Below are 22755 nucleotides of genomic sequence, written 5' to 3' on the forward strand. Positions count from 1 at the left end.
CACAGTTCAGGGTCTGTTGTTTATTTACATAAAAACACTGACTGGTGCCCCAGTTCCACCTCTGAGCAAACAGCAGCTGCTGGGGGCCAGGCTGTGTTTGCAGACCTGGGGCCGGGTGCCACCCCCACCCCCCTTTGCTGCCAGGGCCAGGAGGTGCAGCTGCAGGGAGCCTGAACAGCAGCCCCCGGCTCCTCTGGCATCGTGCTGCTGGCAGCTCCTGGCACCGCCTGCTCACCCCCACTGCCCTCTACCAAGTGAGCTAAAACTAACCCCCTACCCCCCACCCCCACCCCATGCAAGGAGGAGCCCCCCAGGGTGCAGCCGTGGCGGGGGCAGGCTGGGTGCTGCACCCCCAGCCCCAGCAGGGCCGGGGGCTGCTCCTGAGCCGGCTGCTGCCGGGTACCAGCCGCCTCTACTCTACAGCGCCGGGACAGCGACATGCTGGGGGCCTGGCCCCAAGTGCCAGGCGGGTGAGAAAGGGCTGGGGGGGCTCTTCCCTCCCCCAGCGGGGTGGGGAGGGGTCCATGCAGCTGGAGCTGCTGTGGCTGCAGTGCTGTGCTGCCAGGACAGGGGTGCAGGGCTGGGATGAGGCAGCTGCTGTGTTCCCCCAGCCCAGTGCTCTGCCCTGAATGGTGCTTTGCCTACCTGGGGGCCCTGACCTACCGCCCCCCCTGCCCCGAAACCTGGGCTATGTGCCTCTCCTCACCCTCAAGCCCCTTCTTAGCAGTGGCCAGGGACTGTGCTATCTCCCCCATACAGGCTGGGAGCTGCTCAGGGCCCCCCTTTCCCTTGGGCCAAGTATCCCCTGCGTGCAGCAGCTCCCAGTGGGGCAGCACATCCCTGCACCCTGGGGCCTGAGCTCAGGCACCTCCGTAGCTGCTGGGGGCTCCAGGTGAGAGGGGCCTTGCTAGAGCCCTGCAGTGTGGGTGGGGGCAGTGTGTGTGGGCAGAGCACTTCCCACTGTCACCCCCCCCCCCTTCTCCAGGCTGCCAGGCAGCCTCCCCTCCAGGGGCTCTGGGACCTGGGCCCACCCCCCTCTGCACCCCTCGCCCACCCACCGTTCACAGCAAGGTCCGGAGCTCGGGGAAGGTGGTGGCAGCTCTGAGCAGGAGGGAGCTGGGGATACACACAGACACCACTGGAGGGTAAGCGAAGGGGTGTTGCACAGGCACAGACTAGCACAGCAGTGGGAGAGGGGCCGGTGTCATTGCAGTGGGCGCCGGGGCGCTGTTAGCACATGCGCTTGTAGGTGTAGATGTAGGCCTTGCAGTTAGGGCACGTGTGTGTCACGTCCTTGAAGTCATCGAACAGGCAGGGGATCAGGCAGCAGCACAGGTCACACCTGCAGCACAGGAAGAGGCAGCGCACGGTGAGCCCGGGCAGCAGGGGGAGTAGAGGGTGGGACATAAGGGACAGACAGAGGGACGTGTGGGTTTTGTTTTGGGTAAGGGGGAGAGAGGTGACTCCTGGCCCCTGGGAGCCAACCAGGACACACCCTCCCAGTCCCTTGGGTGTGCTGCTGCTCCTGTGGCGTTGGTGGGCACCAAGGAGGGTCACTGCAGGGCCAGGCTCTCCAGCCCCCGTTGCTGTCAGCCCTTGGGTGCAAGTGGCTCCCTGCGGGGTCTGGGGCCTGATGGCTCCTGCTCTGCTGCCAGGATCTACACCAGGCCTTGGTGGTGGCACCTCTCCCTGCCCCGGCAGCAGCTCAGGTCTGCAGGCTGTTCACCCCACCTAACACCTTGGTGCTGAGCCCCTGCCATCCCAACAGCTCTGCCAAGGCCACCAGGACAAGGGTTGAGTGACCACCCTCCCCGCAGGGCTGTCGGCAGTGCGGAGGCCCCAGCCCTGCTTGCAGCACCTACCCCACGAAGCAGCAGAAGAAGCCAAGAAGGAAGCTCATGAGCCCGATCTCGTAGGTGATCTTGGTGGTGATGGCTTGCTGGCAGTGGGGACACACGGTCTGCACCGGGGCGCCCTGGAAGATCTCTCCCTGCAGCACCGTCACGGTGGTGGCGGCTCCCGACGGCACGAGCACCGTGGCCGTGTGCCCGCCGGGAGAAGGGTAGTGGCCCGGTGCAGGGTAGTAGCCCATGGGGGGATGTGGGCCTGGGGGGGGGGGGTAATACCCTCCTGGAATGAGAAATGCCCGTGACTGTTGAGTGGGGCAGGAGAGGCCACGTCCTCACTGGGTGCCCCCCACCCTGCTGCCACACCACTGCTGTGGGCACTGTGCCCCCCAACGCTGAGGAGCCCCCACTGTCAGTCCCCCCCCCCGCCATGTCCCTCCAGCCCAGACACACCTGGGGGTGGGGGGGGTGGGGGGGTGTCCCCTTCCCTCCCTGCCCATCCCCACCCAGTGACAAGCAGCCCCTCGTACTCACCAGGTGGCATGTAGGGCCCCGCGCCATCCGTGGGCATGTGGGGGGGCACAAACCCTGGCTGCGAGGGCGGTTCGTATGGGGGGGGCCCAAATTCGGGCGGGGGGATGGGAACCCCCTGGGGCTGTCCCACAACGGGGGTGACGCCATCTGAAAGGAAACAGAGGCAGGAGGTGGCAGAACTGATAGGCAGGTGGGGGCTTGGCTGAGGGGTCAGGGGCAGAGGGTGACCCCATCAGGGAAGGGGGGCAAACGGGGTGGGGAAGGGGGTGCAGCAGGCAGTTGTGGGGGAGCTGTGAGTGGGGCAGGGCTGGGGCATGGGGACATGGTCTGTGCCCAGCAGGCACCTTCTTCAGGGCACTGTCAGGGCCCAGCATAGCAAGAAGTGTGCTGGGCTGCTCCCAGCCCCCCTGCTCTGCGCCCTCTGGTGCCCCAGGCAGCCCCCAGTCACCCACAGCAGCGCTGAGCCCCAGGCTGTGAGCCCGCAGCGCTCCCTGCTCCCCCCGGGCGCTCCTGCCACTCCAGAAGGTGGGAGGGTGAGAGCTGGAGCCATGCAGCATGCCCCCCCCCCCAACCCACACTGCAGGGCAGAGCTGTGAGGAGCGGCCAGGGCCAGGGTGGCCCCCGTGTGCCGGGCTCCTGGCTGCTCAGCACTGCCCCCGGCGCCCCAGCCCAGCCCGTACCTGCCGCAGGGGGCGGCCCGTGCTTCTCCTCTATCAGCGGTGCCGAGGGGCCGCCCGGGTAGGGTGGTGGAGGGTCGCTGGACATGGCTCAGAGCGGCCCTGCAAGGACAGAAGCTGTTAGATGCCACCCCGAGCTGCTCGGTGCCTGGGGAAGGGGCAGCAGGTCAGAGGGAGGGTCCAGAGCTGGTGCCGCTGCCGGACAGGCCTCACCCCCCTGGGGCAGACGCAAGGCCGTGGCTCTGAAGCTGGCCAGGCTTCAGCCGAGGTGTGAGCTCAGCCCACGGCTTCCCCCTGAGGCTCAGCACGGCGCTACAGCGGCTCACCCACAGCTGCGGCGCTCGGCTGCGCTGCCAAGTGCTTGGGCTGCGAGGTCACGGGTCTGAAGATGTGGAAGAGGAACCCCTGCTGCTCACAGCCCCTCAGCTCTGCCCAGCAGAGTGATGAGCTGCACCCCGAGGGGCAGGAAGGGCCCAGCAGAGGGATGAGCTGCACCCCGAGGGGCTGACAGGGCCCAGCAGAGCGCTGAGCTGCACCCTGAGGGGCAGGCAGGGCCCAGCAGAGTGATGTGCTGCACCCCACGGGGCTGGCAGGGCCCAGCAGAGCGCTGAGCTGCACCCTGAGGGGCTGGCAGGGCCCAGCAGAGGGATGTGCTGCACCCCGAGGGGCTGGCAGCACCCCTCAGCCTGCAGCACAAGCTGCAAAGCAGAGGATGCAGACTCGAGCGTTAAGGTGGGATTTAACTGCTGGAGATGGCACCTTACCTGGGTAAAATGGGCCTGTCCGCGTCCTTGCAGTGAGACCCTCAGAGCCCTCAGGAGAGCTGAGAAGATCAGTTCTTCCCAGGGGAGTGGTGTAGCAGCCGGCTGACCCTGCAGGACCTGCGGGCAAGGGGACAGGGAGTGGGTTACAGTGACAGGCAGGAGCAGCTGCTGCAGCTGCCTCGGCCCCTCTCAGGTGCAGGCAGGGTGATTGCAGCTGGGCAGGGCTGTCCCCAGTGTGCCCCTCGGGGGCAGGCACCAGGGGACGTGTCCTTGGCTCTGAACTCTGAGGAAGTGCAACGACATCAGCAAAACAGCCTCACAGGGTTGTAGGGCTTGGAAGGGACCTCGAGAGGTCATCGGGTCCAACCTGATTTCCCTGTTGACTCTGGTTCAGTTACAAGTGGTAGGACGTGACTGACTTGGGAACTGCACCCTAGAGGCTGCTCAGTGGTGCTTGGGAAGGCTGCACAGAGCGGGTGCCAGTGCCCAGGGCACAGCATGAGGAGCTCCCCTGGGCTCTGAGCACAGCCCCCTGACCCCCACATACACTCACGCATCCCCTTCATCCCCAACGGTCCCCTGCTCCCTCCTGGCAGCACTGGCCTTGCAGGAGGCTGACCAGTCTCAGCTGGTCCCACAGGGCTCCAGCAGCCCCCCCCCAAGCAGGTTAAAGCACCCAGGCTCCAACCAGCCCCATGGGCACAACGGGGGGGCTCTGGACCCAAAGAGCTGCTGCCACATTACACACCCCGGGCATAGGTGGCTGCCTGGCTGCTGGGGTGAGGCACAAACCCCCCCTCAGCCCCAGAGCGCTCAGGGCTGAGCCAGGCAGCACCCCACTGGGGTCTCTGGGCAGGAGGAGGAGGCTCCCTCTGGCCCCAGTGCCACGCACGGGGCAGCGCCTGGGCCACGCCAACCCCCACGCAGGGCACAAGCCCCCGCGGGCGCTGCCACCTCCTCCTGCCCAGGGACCCCAGGGCCTCAGCCAGTGCTGGCAGACAGACCCATCCCTCTCCCAGCTCCTTGGCTTTGCTTTATTCCACCCCTGTTTCCCTAGATCACCCTCCCAGCAGCATCCAGGAAGAGATACAGGCAGGGCAGAAGCCTGAGGAGGAGCAGCACTGGCCCCTGCTGAGCAAAGCCCAGACTGGCACAGGGTCTCTCCAGGATGTCTGTATTCACTTCTCTCCCAGTCTCAGGTGGTATGTTGCAGACACACAGCTTCAACGTGCAATACAAGGGGGGCTGGTGGTTGTCTTCCACCTGCTTTTCGCACCCCTGTCTTCTTGAAGAGGCAGGAGGAGGAGAGGGGGCTGTGCTGGGGCACAGCAGGGCTGCCATGGCACAGAGCACGGCCAGGAGGAGAAAGCACCCAACCCAAGCACAGGGCACTGCAGAGCCCCCCACTCCAGCAACCTCCAAACTCACAAACTGGGCTGTGCTCTTCTTCAGCTTCACTGGGGATGTAAAGAAAATGAGGGCTTGAGAGCCTCAGACCTTCCTGCCCCTGTGCCTGCAGGCCTGGAGGAGCCCAGCCCAACTGGAGAACCCCCAGTCCATGCCTGGGGACATGGGCTTGCCAGGGAGCTTTTCCTGCCCTTGTGGGCCAGCTGAGCCCATGACCCTTACCTGCTGCCCCACATAATGTAACCCCTTGCAGCACTTCTCACACCTCCCATCACCAAAGCATGATGGAACTCAGGAAACCAAGAGGTGATCCAACCCCTGTGCCTCACCAGCCATGGAAACATGGGTCACACCACCAGCCCCAGCCCCAGCCAGCAATGAATCCTGTCTCCTTGCCCAGCAGGAAAACCCAGCCCCAAGGGCAACAGCCAGTGGAGCCCAGAGCCATGTGGGTGCAGGGCTGGAGGCAGCTGCAGGGGCTGCAGAGTTCTGCTCACACTTGGCAGACTCCAGTCACTCTCAGTGCAATATTCTGCTTATTAAGAGAGATTCATAAAGAGCAAGGTGTTGGCTGCATGCCCTGCCCAGGAGGAGAAGAAAACCTGTTGCTTTTAAGCCTCTTAAAAGCCCTTTCTCCAGTGCTTCCTTCCATCCCAATGGGAGAAGCACAGAATCTGCCCCAGCCCACTGCTACCCAGGGGCTTGGTGGGGAGCTGGAGGGTGCTGGATGCCACCCCAGAGCATCACTCGCTGCCCTGCTGCAGCTGACCCTGTGGTGTTCCCTCCCCAAGCAGGCAAAGCAAAGCAGCTCCAGTCCTCCCCTTGCCCACCCTCCCTTCTCATGCCCAGCACAGCACAGAGGCAGCACCCCTGCAGAGGGGCAGGGTGGCCCTGGGCAGCACCCAGGAGCTGGGAAAGCCCTTCCAGGCTGAGCCAGGCTGCTGCTAGCTGGGCACAGGCAGCTGAGCTGGGAAGATCCAGCTGCTGAACAAACAAAACCCCAGCAGCATCTCACCTCAGACCCAGAGCAGGATTGTGCCCCAAAACACAGATCCCCAGCAGCAGGTGACAGGGACTCTCTGCTGGTTTACACAGGAGCTCCCAGTGCAGCTGACTGACTTTGCTCCCTCCAGTCCTGCAAAAGGGAAAGCAACCCTTCCCCTGCCCACAGCACAGCCATGGAGACAGGACCTGGGTTCCCATGGCACTCACAACAGAGACCTCCCAGCAGGCACAGCCTGGGGTGCCCGTCCCAGGGAAGGGTGTAAGGGTGTCCCTGGCCAGCGGTGTGTCACCCTGAGGTCTCCAGCCACCCCCACCAGCACACCCAGTCCCACAGCACACTACAGGACTGCTGATGAAAGCTGAACCACCACTGTGTTTCTGTGCCATGAGAAGAGCTTTGGCAAACCCAGCTGTTCCCAGGGGCTGCAGAAGTTGCATCCACACTCAGGTTACTGGAATAACCAGGTTCACAGACCAGCTGAACTCTTAGGGGACAAAGAAAAACTTTACAACTAATTTCAGCCAAGTTCACCAGGCTGAAGTCCAAGATCTGATGGAGTCCCCAGTGTCCAGTGCAGGTCCTTTGGAAGGCAGGACCTGCTGCTAGAGGGTAACACTTAAAAGAAGCTGGTTACCAGCAAAAGCATGGAGAGAGGAGATGCTATTTCCAGCTAAAAATGCAGGTTAGATCCCAACTGGAAGATCAGAGAACAGCTGCTACTGGCTCCTTTAAACTGCCTCCAGAACACCAACCACTGCTCAACCTCCTGTTAAATGTGAAGCCAGGCACAGCCCCCAGGGCTGGCAGCTGACCCACCAAGCAGAGCAGGGACCTGAGGGCAGAGAGGACCCACTGAACCAGCCCCTCCTCACCTCCCTTTCTGGGGACAGCTCCCCAGACCTTCCCCCCCCTGCCCATCCTGCTCCTGCTGCTCCTGTGGGAAGCCTGGTGCAGCCCCCGCTGCCCTGAGCCCCTCAGAGGTTACCCCCCTCGAACTGCAGGTCTCATCCCTGTGCCAGGGGTAACTCCTGGCCCACTGAGGAGCTGGTGGGGCAGCACTGAGCCCTGCCCACAGAAACACACAGCTTCCTCCTCCTCCTCCTCCTCCTGTGCTCAGCAGCCTCTGGTTAGTTGGGGGGACACACACACACCTGAGGGACACACACACACCTGAGGGGCACCCAGCACTCCTCCTGTGCTCACCCTGAGGGTGCAGCTCGGAGTCAGCCTGGGTGCAGCCCAATCCAGGGGCAGGAACAGGTCCTGCATTGTCCCTGCCCTTCCTGCACGGGGATGAGGGGATTCCCAGGGGGATTCAGCTTTGTGTTGCCTGTGTGAGCAGCAGCTCCAGCTCTGGGGGCAGGGAGCAGGATCTGGTCATGCTCAGCCATGGTTTGGTGCTGCCAGCACTTGGAAAGCTGCTGCTGCACATCTCTGGAGCTCCTCCTCCTCCTCCACAGAAACTCCTGATATTTAGAGGAGGAAAAAAGCCCTCTGAAGTTAAATGAATAAATAAAAGGCTATGCCTGCTTCCAGCTTCCCTGCACATCAGACAGACACCAGCTTCAGCTCCCAGGCTTCTCTAAGTAGGTCTTTAAAAGCAAAGAGCTGTGGAGAAGCTGGGCCCCTGCAACAGGACCAGCCTCTTTCCTTTTAAGAGAGGACTAGTGCTGTGGGCAGCATCACCCCAGGAAAGCTGCCTGTGTGCTGTGGGCTTCCATCTGCTCCAGCAACCAGGAAACACTGGGACTGAGAAGGCAGACAAAATATGCCAGGTATGAGCCCAAGGGGCTGAGCAGGAGCTGGCAAAACATCATTTGAGAAAGCACATTACTGTCTGACAGGGCTTTGGGGGCAGCAAGAAGAGCCTGAACCATGCTGAGAGGCAGACAGAACCATACCCTGCCCGTGGGGATCTCCACTGCCCTCCTACCCAGCAGCATCCTGGAGCAGCATCTCCACAGCCCAGCCCTGGCCCTGCTGCCCTCTCCACACACGGGGCTCGTGGGGATGTGGCTCAGCCCCCACTGCTCCCAAAAGCACCACACACAACGTGCTCACCAAGGAGGGAAGGAAGGACAGCAGGGAATCCCCAGCGAAGCAGCTGGCTCAGTGCCTGGGGGGGGGGTTGGGGAGGGGAAATAGAGGGGGAAATAAACCCAGCTGGTTTTCCCTGTGAGTGTCCTGCTCAGCCCTGCCTCTTCCCAAGTGCATTTGGTGCCTCCAGCCTGCACAGCCACCTCCTCCCAGAGCCACAGGGGAAGGAATCCACAGCAGGCAGCGTGCAGCCTTGTTGGGAAAGCACCCAGCACCCCTGGGCTCAGCAGCAACCCCCCCCTGCTCTCCCCAGCAGCACTTCCCTAGCTCATCAGCCCAGGCAAGGCAGGGCAGGTGCCTGTGGCGTGTTCTCCCAGCAGGAAGGTGCCGAGAGCTTCCCCAGCATCCCGGCTGCGACCCCCCGGGGGGGCCGGGCTGTGCCCTCCGTGCAGCGCCAGGAGCTCTGCCAGGGGAGCAGGGCAGCCTCTAAGGCAAAGGGGCTGCTGGGGAGGGGTACCCAGCACCCAGCCCAGGCCTGGCACCCAGCCCAAAGCCCCCTCTCTGCTCCACGGCTCCTCCGGTGGAGCGCCCGCTGCGCACGGTTACCTTGGGGACCTTCTGGGTGCCACCGTGGCTCAGGGAGGCAGAGCAGGGTGCCCACTGGAAGGCAGGTGCTGTGTCCCAAGCAAGAGATTCCTTCGGGTGTTACATCCAGAGCTCCATCGGATGATGCCCGGGCTCGGCTGTCCTCAGCCGGAGCCTCAGGTTGCTGCTGCGAGCGGCTCCTCTGTGTGGCTGGAGGGAAAAGCAGGCACCAACCCCCTGCTTGAGGCAAGGGTGGTGTATCCACAGCCCCACGCAGGGCTATGGGCAGGAGAAGCGTTGGTCAGGCCCTGCTGCTGCCCCTGGGACTCTCTCCAGTGCTACTGGGCTCCAGATGGGCTGACCAAGCGCTTCCTTGGCTCTCCACAGCAGGGCTGCAGAAACAGCACTGCCAGGACCTGGGTAACCTCAGCACTTAAAGAAAAACCAGCCAAAATGAGCAGGGGGAACTGGAGTGGCTCTTTGCTCTCTGCCATGGGCTCTCAAGCTGCAGCACACAGCTGCAGGAGGCACCCCATGCCTGCAGAGCTCACCCTGCCAGCAGGGACCCCCAGAAGAGCCAGGAGGGGCTGTACAGGAGCCTGTGAGATGCTGCTGAGGAGGGGCTGTGGCCTTTGGCACTGAACCCCAGCCCTGAAACCTCCAGGGGTGCTGGGGAAGGTCAGGCATGTGCAAAGCACTCTGGACCACCAGCACAGCTGAACTGTGCCCCCCCCAAAGCTGGTTTTCTGAGTACAGAGCAAGCACTGAACAGGCTGCTGTGGGCAACACCTGCTCAGGCTGGTGACCTGGCCTCACCAGAGAACACAGGCTACAATACACGAGCTGTTCCCTTGGAGACAAAGGTGCAAATGAACAGAAACCTGGAAGACAAACCCAAGTTCCTCCCCACATCAGCTGCCTGCTCCAGAGAGACAGGGATGAGGAACAGAGGGGGCCACGAGCCAGATCTCCAGGGAGCTTCTCTGTGAGACCCTCGCTGGGTTCACAAGCAGCCCCCAGGAATGCTTGGTAACACCCATGGGAAGCACCCCAGCTGCACCCACAGCTCTGGCCTGGGGTCCTGGGCATCTCCAGGGGATGGATGCCACACTGCATCACCCAGCCCACAGCTGGTTAACTCATCACACCACCCTAGAGCAACCACCCCCCAAACCCACTCCAACAGCAGCACGTTCACACAGCACCCAACTGTCCCCCAAGACTTGTTCATGTAACCCAAAGAAACCCCCTCCCAGCCCCAGCAGCAGGCAGGGGTCCCCAGGGAGATGGGCAGAAGCTCCCTAGCTCCCTGCTGATGACAGCCCACAGCAGGCACTTAGGGATAAGCAGGGATCAAGGGGAGGTAGAACAAGCCCCCCATCAGTCCCTCCCACTCCCAAGACTGGGGGTTCAGGGACCAGGGAGCCCAGGGTTTCTCTGGGGAGCATCCTCCTCCTCTCCAGCTCACTGAGCTCTGCCAGTTGGCCACAGCCAGTTCTGCTCTGCAGGTACCTGCTGCCCATTTCAATGGCCCCTCCCAGCTCTCACAGAGGAAAGATGAATACAGGATGATTACCCCACTGCACATCTCACAGCACAGCTCAGGACTGCACAGATTTCCTTCCCCAAAAATATACTAAAAATACATGCACCCCATTTTTTGTTATAATCACTCCCTCCTTCTCTAGGATTTTCTGGGAGAAAGGCAAAGAATGCAGCCCCATCACTGCTGAATCAAACTGGTTAGGTGTGTGCCTTCCAGTAAAGAACACAGCCAGGCTCCTGGGGAGGAGGGAATCAGAGGGACAGAGGATCAGCACTTTGGAGGAGATGGAGCTGCATCTCAGTGTCAGAGGTAAGGGGAGCCCAGAGCCTGTGCAGGGCTCCTGTGCAGATTCTGCCACACCACCAAGTCATCCTGAATGGTGATTCCACAGCCTCTTCCCTTCCCAGTGCTGTACAAAGCATGTGTCACAGTGCTGATGCTTTCCCAGCAGAGGCACAGCAGCCTCCCAGGTTGCACTTCCCACCTTCACAGGTACCCTGGTGCCACAGCAGCTGCTGACATTCCACTTTAACAGGTACACTGTCACCTTGTGCTGTCTCCTCCTCTGTCCCAGAGGCCTGGTGAGAAGCCCTCTGTGTCACCCCATTTTATTCAAGGCCACAGCTTGCTCTGGGCAAAGCAGCGTGGCTTGGGCTTGAGCAGGAGCACGTGTGAGGTGTGAGATCTCTGCCAGGCCCAGCTGCAAAGGAGGAGGACCCAAGCACAGCCAGGGAGCTGCACTGGACTGAGGCCCCTGATGGCACCGTGCTCACCCTCCTGCTGCCATGGCAGGGCCAGACCTTCCCCATCTCAGGCCAGCACCTCCCTCAGGGCAGCCCTGGGCTCGCCCATCCCACGGCAGCTTTATGGCAGGAGGGTGCCCCACCACTCCCCTGCCCCAGGCCCCCTCAGCTGGGCCACCCAAAGGGTGTCACCACCAGTGCCTGGCACTGGGTGGCTCAGAGGGGGCACTGGGCTGGTTCCAGCCACACTGGCTTCCCAGTCCAGGGATGTCATCTTTGTGACTCTGGTTTGAGTTTGCAGCACCAACCTGCTCCCAGCTCCCTCAGAACTCCTTCCCAAGGCTCTGTTGCTATCTGCTGGGCAGAGCCACCTGACAAGCTGCTACACATCTGTCCCTCAGGTCATGTCAAGAGCTGCTTCCCCCCTGAGCCTGATTTGCCTCACCTGCTCTCCCAGAGGCAAGGCAGATCCAACAGGAGCACTGCCCAGGATACAGATCAGCTGGCCAAGACCTGCAGCTGCACACACAGAGCTGCACCCCCTCTGAAAACAAGGCTGAAGGAAGAGAAGTGATGTCACAGAATTTTAGGGGTTGGAAGGGACCCCAAGAGATCACCAAATCCAACCCCTCTGCCCAAGCAGGTTCCTTAGGAAAAGGTATGTCCTCATACCTCTCCAGAGCACAGCTCCAGGCACCATCCTGGTTTGGCATGCATGGGACTCACCTGGATACGAGCTGCACCCACCCCAGAACCACAGAGAAAGTGAGCAGAAGACTTCTCACTGAGAGCCCAGAGCACCTGGCTCCAAAGCACCCCTAGCACCCAGCAACACAGCTCCTCAGGTCCTCCTGACACGGTCCTCCAACCCCTTCCCTGCCGCTCTGGCACGGTCACACCTTCCCTGGTGACTCCCAAGGGCAGCTGCAGCCAGGCTGAGCAGCCCTGAGGCTGGTCTCTGCTCCCACAGCTCCCACTGCTCCCACTGCTCCCACTGCTCCCACAGCTCCCACTGCTCCCACAGTGCACAGGCTGGGTGCTGTCTTTCCCCAGGATAGCCCAGCAGCCAGCTCAGACCAGGGAGCCCCCTGAACCCTGGCACCCATGGGGGCTGAAAGGCTCAGTGGGGCTGAAATAAGGACACCTGGCAGCTCGAAGCCAGGAACTGGGGGGGAACCTGCACTACCAGCCCAGGAGAGGAGCTGGAGAGCAGCCCTGCTGAGCAGGACCTGGGTGTCATGGGGGGTGAGATACTCCACATGAGCAGCAGTGGCTCTGGCAGCTGGGAAGGGCGATGGGATCCTGGGCTCCATCAGCAGAGGGATGGCAGCAGGGACAGGGAGGGGATTGTCCCTCTCTGCTCTGTCCCTGTGAGGCCCCAGCTGGAGTCCTGTGTCCAGAGCTGGGGCCCCAGTACAAGAGAGATGTGGGACTGGTGGAGAGGGGTCAGAGGAGCCACGGAGATGCTCAGAGGGCTGGAGCAGCTCCCCTGTGGAGAGAGGCTGAGGGAGCTGGGCTGGGTCAGCCTGGAGAAGAGAAGGCTGTGGGGGGACCTCATTGCAGCCTTCCAGTCCCTGAAGGGAGCAGAGGAACAGGAGGGAATCAGCTTGTTAAAGGGCAGAGACTGGCAGGACAAGGGGGATGGAGAGAAGCTGAAGGAGGGAAGGGTGAGATGAGATATTAGGGGGAAGTTCTTTGCAGAGAGAGTGGTGAGGGGCTGGAACAGGCTGCCCAGAGAGGGGGTGGGTGCCCCATCCCTGGGGGTGTTCAAGGCCAGGTTGGATGTGGCCCTGGGCAACCTTGTGTAGCTCCAGGCCTGGAGGTTGGTGTCCCTGCCTGTGGCAGGGGGTTGGAGCTCTGTGACCCCTGGGGTCCCTTCCAACCCAGACCAGTCTGGGATTCTGTGACTCTATGTTTTGGCAGCAGTTGAAATGGTTTCCAGTCCCAGCTTCAGTCTTTTCGCTCCAGGGGTAAGTTAAAGGTTTGGAGGAGCTGAATGGCCATGAGGGAGCAGGTGAGAAGAGGAAGCTGAGCCTTCAGCACATACCCACACCTCCCAGGAGCACTTGGCATGTATAATAAAGTGGAATAAAGGCACCAAGTTAACTGGAATGCAAACTGAACATGCTTCAGGAGAAGGGCAGCACACACACACACACACACACCAGCAGCAGCTATTAACCCAGTGGTCAGGTAAAAACACAAGCCCCAAGGAGTTGGCAGCAGCATGGAAACCCCACCATGCTGGTTTTCCTCCACTCCACGTTCTAGTCTTTGTCCTCCCCTCCAACACAAGGCTCCACTGCTCCCCTTCTGCCACACACTGGGACCCCTGAGGGCCACAAAAGCACCTTGGGCTGGAGAGTTGCTGCAGCAGAGGCACAGCTCTGGCCTGTGGCTTCACCCCCAGTGATGCTGTGCTGAACCCCTGGGGTTTCCCTGCCTCTCTTAAGAGCAGAGCCTGACTCTTCCTTGAAGAAATGATCAATAACATTCAGCAGAGCAATTCTCATTCATCACCAGCCAGAAATCTCATCTCAAGTTAGCAGCAGTGCCACAAACACCACCACCACACCTGGCATGCAAGCTACCTGCTGTGGGTACCAGCAGGAGTGGATGTTACAGCTGCACTGAGCAGGGCTGCCTACATCACCACAACTAATTTATTCTCAGAAAGCCTAATTTAATCTGGCAGCCAATGTTCTCAAAGCTTCCTTGCACAGAAAAGCTTTTAGCTTGGTTGGCTTAACAACAATACAGCAGATCCAAACCCGTGGAGGGGTGCTAAAGAAGAACACTGCCCTTGTGTTCCCAGTCCTCTAGGACTTTTGTCTGAGAAATTTCTCTTGGTAACCAGAGGCTTTGAGGAAACAGAGTGCCTCTGGGTTTTTTTTAAAAGGCCAACTGTGTTCTCAAGGCAAAATATGCAACAACTCAGGCTATTTCCCCCTCAGATACAACTGTGTCTTGAGAGAAAGAGCTGTGCTCTTAAAACTAAACCCCAGCAAAGACTGGGTAGCACCAGACATCACCTTCACTCCCAGCCACGTGTCTGCAGAGCTGTGCCAGCTCTCAGGGGCATCACCACCATGGTGCTGTGAGAGAAACCCTGGTGCTGTGCAAGGAGGGCAGCCTGGAGCCCAGGAGGGCTCCTCTGGCACGAGGGCAGGAACAGGCACCCAGCAAGTGAGGAAGATTTGGTCATTTGGGAAGGAGGGAAACAAGAGAATCAATCAGAGGGAAGCAGAAGGTTAAGACAGGCCAGAGGAGGAGAAAAGGAAAACCCCAACACAGCACTCCCCTTGTTGCTATCTGTCAGGAGCCACTGTCCCAAGAATAGCTCAGGAACCAGGAAACTCAGGAAGCAGCCAGGAAGGGCTGAGTCACAGCCACCTAAGGGGAAAAACCCCAACCACAAAAGAACAACCCTAAAGCACAGGAGAGAAACACAGGGAGTCACTGCTCTGGCTCTGGGTGACATGTACAAGTCAACCCAGAATGTTTTAGCCAATCTTTATTTTTAAAAGCTCTGCAAGCACATGGCACTGGCAGGAAGAGCAGTTGCCCCTCCCTCTGCTCATGGGAAGCAAATTTAGCTCTGGCTGAATCAGGCAGAGCTGGTGGTGCTGCCTGGCACCAGCCTGGCACCAGCCTCAGGACAAACTGCTCCCTGTGGATTCCCTTTGCCTGCCTCTGCTCCCCAGGCAGCACCCCAGGATCACCAAGACTCACAGGCCAGACAGATGCCTCCCAGAAGGAATGTGCAGTCTGTTCCAGGGATGCTGCTACCAGGGGGAGGGGAGATGTTTCCCTTCCCCACTCTGGAAGGGCAGGAGGTAAAGCATGATTTGGATGGGACTCTGGTGAGTGTCTGTGAGCCGCTGAGCAGCAGGTGAGTGCTCCCACTCCACAGCAAGCCTCAGCCCCCCCAGAGCCCAGGCAGGCCAGGCTCTGTGGTCATGTTCTGCTCATCTCTTCCCACGTGACAATCTTTGTTCTGTGACCTAAATGGAATCAATTTTACAGTAATTCTCCCCAGGACACTACTCTTATTCACTCATCACCCATAATCCAAAAGATTATACCTGCCCTCCAGCTGTGGGAGGAAGCAGAAGGGATCTGTGAGCACAGAGGGCTTCTTTTCAACACAATTCCTCAGCTGCCTCTCACAAGCTGGGGAGGGGGCTGCACCTTTTCACCCAAACAACCCTGCTCCACAACAGGCTGGGGGAAAAGCCCTCCAACTCGTTTTACCTCACACCATGAGGTGCCAAGAGATGGAAGATGCAGAGCTAAGGAGTGGGAAGCCCCTGGGAGCCTGTCCCTGCAATGAGTGGCTGCCCATGCCTGCTGCCCCCAGGCCCTGGCACACAGTGCATGCTCAGAGGTCACCTCACCTCCCCAGCAGGGCTGCTCTCAGGAAAAGCTCCATTTCTCACATGACATACATCAGAGCTGCCTCTGTAAAGATACAGGCTGTAGATACCCCACTTTGGGACACCAGTGCTCCCAAAACCAATGCTGGCTGAGGTCTGGAGCAAGGGAGGAAGCACAGTGGCTACACAGGCAGCTAGAGGGAGCAAACCTCTCTGCTTCTCCTTCTTACATCTGCCAAGTCCTTCTGGTCTGAGACTAGGCTCTGTTTTGGGGGTCTCTTCAGGGAGCCAGTATAAACTGGGGGGGACAGACACATACAACACTCAAAGAGCCTAATTACCCCTTCAGAGCAGTGGGAGAGCCTCTCCCTGAAGCCCACACAGGTCTCTAAGTCTCCCACCACCCACCCAAGGTAGAGCAAGGGAATGCACTCTGTGGAGGAGGCAGCTCCCACAGACCCAACCTCTCCCCAGCTCTGGGACTCGCTGGGATAGCCAGTGCCACAGACCCACCATCCCACAGCAAACAGGCTCTCCTGGTTGAGGTTGTAGGTAAATTCCTGTTCTCTGCCACCACACAGGGCAGAGATCAAGCACAGCCAGAGCACAGGACGGATGAGGCACGATGGAGGCAATTTCTGGCCATAAGGTGGGAAGCAAAACCAAGCTGCATCAACTTAAAGCTGGATCACTCCTTCTAGAAACACATCTTCCAAGACTGGAAGCCGCCCTGATAGGGCAAGTTGGAGGTTTTCTTTCTAAATGCAGAGGTACCAGAGGTAAATCTGGGTATCAGAGGAGGTTCAGGGTCATACCAGCAGGGCATTCCCAGTCTTCAAGTCTCTTCATTGAATAGAGAACTGGGTATTATTCCAATTTCTTATGTATAAAGGAGGTAGAGGAAATATAACCATTATCAATGCAGAATTACCTTATAATCACAACAGGAAAGAGATAAATACATTCCTTAACCTGCATGGAAAGCCCCAGCTCCTTTCTCCATCCTCTGCCCACCGCAGGTTTCCTCATGCTCCCATGTACAAAGTTGAACACACACAGCCAGCAGCTGTTCTTCCCAGTTCCTAAGATGTTCATTACATCACCCTCCTTTGGGGCTGTTTCTCCTATTCTCTTACCCTAAGGCACCCATGTGAAAGATACCTGCACCACACTGGGGCCTCACGCAGGGAACGTGCAGCGCGAAGCAGCTTCCTTCCCACCTCCACCTTCTGCCCAGGTCTGTGGCCAGCACAGGACACACTCCCTGTGCTCTCCAACAGCCCTTTCTCACCACCACCAATACAACACACTTGAGATTGTAGCCACCAGTCAGCTCTGAATGAAGGAATGAGCCCAAAGAGCAGCCCAGAGTTTCCCCCAGCGCTTCAGGCCAGGAGTCAACCTGCACTCCCCCTGCCTCAGAGACGTGGAGCTGTTGAGAAAATGGGTGGTGGTTTCCTACAGCACCCTGTTCTAGTTGTGCTCCCTGTGATGAGAGGAGGAGGCACAGCCTCTGCAGAGCATGCAGAGACGTGACAACGCGGTGGCGACACGGACACCGAGCGGGAACAACGGGGAGACAACAGGGGATCACACCCCTGCTGCAGCCTCAAGAAAGGAAGGTGCAGCCACCCCTGTGCTTGCAAACCTGGGTGCTCTGCTGTCTGTGGTGGTTCTACCCTGGCTGAGAGCTGAGATCCACACAGCTGCCTGCTCCTTAAAGGAAAAGAGGAGGGGGAGAAGCGTGGGGAGGATGAGGGAAGGGAAAAGGAAGGGGGAAATAACACCCCCAAAACCAAGGAACCAAAAGCCTGTGGGTTGGGATAAGGGTAGTTTACTGAATAGCAGAAAGATCAAATATAACAATGCTGACAGGACTTTAGAGCAAAACATCTCTGAAACAGTTGGTACAGGATGCAGTTTCTCACCCACAGCTCAGGCCGTGCCACCCAGAGCTGTCCCAGAACCCGACCATCCCCCAAAACCGCGCGTCCTGGAGCCGCCCCCTCCTCCTCCCATCAGCCCCTTTAAACTGAGCAGGATGTGACTGGCATGGAATCCTCTCCTTGGCCAGTTTGGGTCACCTGTTCTGGCTTCTCCCCTCCTTTCTCATGGAGAGCTGAGAAAGTCCTTGACTGTCTGACAGCAGCTAACAACATCAGGGTGTTACCAGCACTGCTCCCATTGTAACACCCAAACACAGCATCCCAGCCACTGCTGCAGGAGGAGGTAACTCCATCCTGACCAAAACCAGGACAGTGCCCCAGCCTGCAATCTTTGGGAGAGGCAGGCAGTTTCAGGCTTTCCCTGTCCAACAGCTGCAAAATCATGTCCTGGAAGCAAACCCACCCCAAAACCTCCCACAATCAGCACGACAACTGAAGTTCCTGCTACAAACCATCCCTTTCACTACACTGTGGATGGGCAGAGTGCTGTAACCCAACAATCTTCCCTTTCAGAACCTCCCTGACTGGTGCAAGGGGTGATGAAGCCTATCAGCATCCCCTGGCTCTCCAGCTCTCCTGCCCCCTCTCTCTGCAGCAGCTCTGCTCAGCTCCATCTGGAGGAACACCTCATCACAGCTGGATGGTTTAGTCTTAGAAGCTGGTCCCCTGCCTGGAAGTGCAAAGGTACCTCAGGTCCTGCTGCTTTGCTGTTACTTTAACTCCCCTGCTACTCACAGACTGTTTCCTCCTTGTCTTACCCAGCACTTCCCTGCTTGGTGCAGGGCTGAGCCTGCACTCAGAGAAGCCATCACAGTACTGATGGTGTGTCCAGCACACACAGAGAGCCATGGTAACACCAGCAGAAGTGATGCACAGCCCTGCTCACACCCTCCAGCAAACTCTCTTTAAAGAGAGTTTAAAAAAGAACCCTTAGCTTGTTTCAGTGTAGGATATTGTCTCCTGATTAAAGCAGTTTAGGTCTGTGGCAATGCACACCACAGCCCAGAAGGCCAGCCATATCCTGGCTGCATCACAAGGAGCATGGCCAGCAGGTCCAGGGAGGGGATTCTGCCCCTCTGCTCTGCTCTTGTGAGACCCCCACCTCGAGTACTGTGTCCAGTTCTGGAGTACCCAACACAGTAAGGACACAGAATGGGTCCAGAGGAGGCCACAAAGATCATGAGAGAGCTGGAGCACCTCTGCTATGAAGCCAGGCTGAGAGAGTTGGGGTTGTGCAGCCTGGAGAAGAGGAGGCTTCAGGGAGATCTTCTAGCACCTTCCAGTCCCTGAAGGGGCCTACAGGAAAGCTGGGCAGGGACTTTTCAGAAGGGCCTGGAGTGATAGGATGAGGGGGGATGGTTTTAAATGGGAAGGAGGTAGATTTAGATTGGATATTGGGAAGAAACTCTTCACTATAAAGGTGGTGAGGCCCTGGCACAGGGTGGCTGCCCCCTCCCTGGAGGTGTTCAAGGCCGGGTTGGATGGGGCCCTGAGCAGCCTGGGCTGGTGAGAGGTGTCCCTGCCCATGGCAGGGGATTTGGACTAGACCTGGCCATCCTGTGATTCTCTAATTGTAAGAAATCAAATGTATGGGGTTATAATGGTTCAACAGACAGTGAAAAACCTGGTCCTGGGTTACAGCAGACACTAGAAGGCTGCATATCTCCTTGCAAAACCACTCATCATACTGGAAGATCTCTGCATCAACCACATCCTTTGAAGATGAGCATTTATCTGCCAAATGGATACCTGAAGGAGAGGAATAAAAGATACTCTTTTACATAGTAAAGTTACTTTCATCCCTTCTCTCACCACCTTAGTGAGTAATGCTGGGAGGGGGAACACTTCTGTAGAGGACAACACTGCACCAAGGCCTGAGAGCCCCCTGAAGCCCAGCCAGGGTGCTGTGCACAGGCTGTGGCTGGGTCCCTGGCTGCAGGAGTGCTGGAGCTGTGCTCCCAGAGCTCACCTGCCACTGGTGCTGCAGCTGGAAGGAAAGCAGGCGCCGTGCTGCACCCCTGCACCCGCTCCCACAGCCAGAGAGCGCGGCCGATCGGGAAGTGAGCGTCAAAAACCTGCTCAGAAACCACAACAAGGGACTCACACAGACACCCTCCCTCCTTTCCTAACAGCTGCTGGGACAGAGCTCCAGCCAGCACAGACACAGTGGAACTGCTGCTGACAGGAGAGAGAGGGATGACAATGAATGCCCAGCTGCCTCTCCCAGCACCTCTGGGGGTGCAGCCTGGCACAGCCACAGCCACCACAGCCCCACCACCAGCACAGCAACAGCTGGGGAGGGCTGAGCATGTGTGTTACCCTTGGCATCACCCAGGGGACATCTGGGGACGTTGCTCCAGCACCCTGTCCTCATCACAGCTTTCTCCCCATCTGTGCTCAAGCCACAGCACACAACAGCCTGGTACCAGCTCCCAGGCCCTGCCTCCAAGCAGGAATTCTTCCCTTGCACAGTGCCAAAGGAGCAGAGAGCAGGTACACTGCTAAATGCCTCTGGGCATCTCCTGGGGCCCATGGATGTCACTACAACATTCAGAGAGAGGAGCCTTTGGGAAAGGGAAGTTTCCAGCCTGCACCTCCCACCCTGATCTGAGTTTGCCCAGTTCCCAAACGTGAATGAATGACATGCTAAGGTTACATATTACACTCCACAATACTCACTCTAGTTTCCCCTGTTGCCTGCTCTGGAAAGCAGAAGGGCTCACCCATCCCAAACACACAGGGTGAAAGGGAACAAGCAGGAGGGATCCTGTGTATTCCCAAAGTGTTTCTCAGCAGGTTTCACACACACAGCCCCAAACCACCATAAGCATCAGTTCAAATATTTCTATTTAAAACCATTGCACCTGACCTAGTCTACCACCTGACATTTTAGACTCAGCCTGGAACAGGACAACCACCAGTCCCCTCACCAGTTCTCACTGGTGCATGGAGACCATCCCCAGACACCTGCAGGGACGCCTTGGGCCATGGGCACACATCCAGGACTCACAGAAGCTTAACCTTGAGCACGACTCCTGGGGATGATGATTCTGAGGATGCCACCATGCTGGTGTTCATCCCAGCCTGGCTGTTCCAGCTCTCCTGCAGCACTTCCCAGAGTCTCAAACCCCACTCACTCCTCTGTTTGGCACCAACCACAACCCCCTGTGGTTTTTATTCAAAACCTGCCTCCACAGCTCCCACCCTCCTGCCTCTCCAATCCCCTTGGAAGGCAGAGCCAAAACCTCCCTGCTCCAAAGGTCAAAGCCCTCCCAGCCTCCTGCTAACACTAACTGCCTGGTGTTTGCTGCTGTGCCACGCTGCCCATTGGCTGCAGGCTCTGTCCTTGCTGCCGATGCTGACGGGCACTGTCACCCCCACCACCACCATTTCTCTTCCAGCTTGTCAAGGGACCCGGGCTTGTTCCAGCTCCTCATTCTCAAGCTCTGAACAGGCAGCTCCAGCCCAAGCTCCTCTCCCCACAGCAGGGATGGCTGGACACACACACCTTTACGTGGGCCTGGCTCCCTCCTCTTCCAGGGATGCATTTGGGGAGCGGGTGGCATCTGCTCTCCTCGCAGCTGGGCCCCTCCAGCACCCCCCAGGCCCGGGGCCGGCTGCAGCGCTCACCTTGCAGCGGGAGGTCTTTTCCCAAGCACAGGATCTCGCTTTCCAGCCGATTACATTTCATCCCGCTGCTCTCCTCCCGTCCAGGCCAGAGCTGGGGCTGCGTCCGGCGTCAGCAGCACCCTGCGGCTCTGCGCGGCCAGCGTTACAAACCCCGCCCGAGTCCCCGGGCTGGGTCCCCTCTCCCCGGCCCCCCGGGTGAGGCCTCAGCTCCCCGGGACGCGCGGCGAACGCCCCAGCGCCGGCAGCGCGCTGAGCCCTTGCCCCGGCCCGGAGAGGCCGGGTCCTGCCGCGAAGAGCCGCCCGGGGAGTTCCTGCCACCCCTCGCTGTCTCACCCGCGGGGGGGGGCGGCGGGGCCTCTGCTGTGCCCCCCGCCCGTGCCCCGAGTCCCCACGCCTGCCGGAGGCCGCCGCGGCCTGGCCGGGGCGAGCACCGGCGGTGGGGCCGGGCCTGGCCGCCGCCTCCCGGCCGCCGCCGCCCGCCTCGCCCCGCCACCCCCCCGCCCCGTTCCCCACAGCCCAGCCCGGCCCCGGCCCCGACCCCCGCCTCGGACTCGCCGGGAAGCACCTACCGGCTGCCGGCTCCCAGCGGCGGAGGCTCCGGCTCCGGCACCTGCCGGCTCCGGGGCGGGGCGAGGCGGGGCGGGGCGGGCCTGGGCCGCGCTCTCTGCGGGCCGGGGCCCGGGCCTGCCCCCCGTCCCCCCCCACGCTAGGCCGGGGCCGGCTTCCCCCGCCGCCGTGTCCGGGCAGCGTCCCGCGTGTCCCCGGCCCGGGGCGGCCCTGGGGGGAGCGAAGGCAGCGGCAGCGCCCGCGGTCGCGGTCGCGCTGGCGGGCGCGGCCTTCGGCGCCCTCCTGCCCGGCCTCCCCGAGCACCTCTGCCCGCGGGACCCCGCGGGACGGGCAGCCGCAGCCCACCGCCAGCGTGGCCGGCTGGAACCCGGCTCCGTCCGGGAGCAGAGCTGCCCGTGGCCGTGGCCGTGGCCGGGGAGGATGCGGGGTAGCCCCGCAGAGCTGCTGGCCCCCGGGCCGGCAAATGGTGCGGCTGAAGAGGATGGCAGTGGCAGAGGAGGACATGCCAGAGGCAAGGAACTGTCTTCTGGGTGGTGCCCATGCTCGGCAGGGTGCTGGTCCTGCTGCTGCAAGGCTGCCAGCTTGGCTCTCCTGCCCTGTGGTGTCACAGCGGGTCTGTCCCGTCCTGCCCCTGCCCCATCCTGCTCACTCTAGCATCCCACCCTACACAGCATTGTGCCCTACACAGCATCCCGCCCTACGCAGCATCCCGCCCTACACAGCATCCCACCCTGCACAGCATCCCACCCTACACAGCATCCCACCCTACACAGCATCCCACCCTACGCAGCATCCCATCTTACACAGCATCCCACCCTATGCAGCATCCCACCCTATGCAGCATCCCGCCCTACACAGCATCCTGCCCTACACAGCATCCCACCCTACACAGCATCCTGCCCTACACAGCATCCCACCCTATGCAGCATCCCACCCTATGCAGCATCCCACCCTACACAGCATCCCGCCCTACACAGCATCCTGCCCTACACAGCATCCCGCCCTACACAGCATCCCGCCCTACTCAGCATCCCACCCTACACAGCATCCCACCCTACACAGCATCCCGCCCTACACAGCATCCCACCCT

At 60.1% G+C, this 22755-nt stretch overlaps 1 protein-coding gene across 3 annotated transcripts; it reads right to left on the reverse strand.

The window, feature by feature from the left end:
• Nucleotides 1-305: 305 nt before the first annotated feature.
• CDIP1 (cell death inducing p53 target 1) lies at nucleotides 306-21728 on the reverse strand. Of its 3 annotated transcripts, XM_084271184.1 has the most exons (7): nucleotides 21668-21683; nucleotides 21099-21226; nucleotides 3823-3939; nucleotides 3062-3160; nucleotides 2382-2528; nucleotides 1863-2130; nucleotides 306-1342 (listed from the first exon to the last, which is right to left on the reverse strand). In XM_084271184.1, the coding sequence occupies exons 4-7, from the start codon at nucleotides 3144-3146 to the stop codon at nucleotides 1231-1233; spliced, it is 612 nt and encodes a 203-aa protein (XP_084127310.1). In that variant the 5' UTR covers nucleotides 3147-3160; nucleotides 3823-3939; nucleotides 21099-21226; nucleotides 21668-21683; the 3' UTR covers nucleotides 306-1230. The 3 variants fall into 3 exon arrangements, with proteins under 3 accessions (XP_084127310.1, XP_084127311.1, XP_084127312.1); XM_084271185.1 differs by lacking the exon at nucleotides 21099-21226 and having other exon boundaries at nucleotides 21668-21728; XM_084271186.1 differs by lacking the exons at nucleotides 21099-21226; nucleotides 21668-21683 and adding an exon at nucleotides 8879-8986.
• Nucleotides 21729-22755: the final 1027 nt, after the last annotated feature.

This window comes from Gallinula chloropus (genome assembly GCF_964237585.1).
Source record: "Gallinula chloropus genome assembly, chromosome: 15".
Classification (NCBI taxonomy): Eukaryota; Metazoa; Chordata; class Aves; order Gruiformes; family Rallidae; genus Gallinula; species Gallinula chloropus.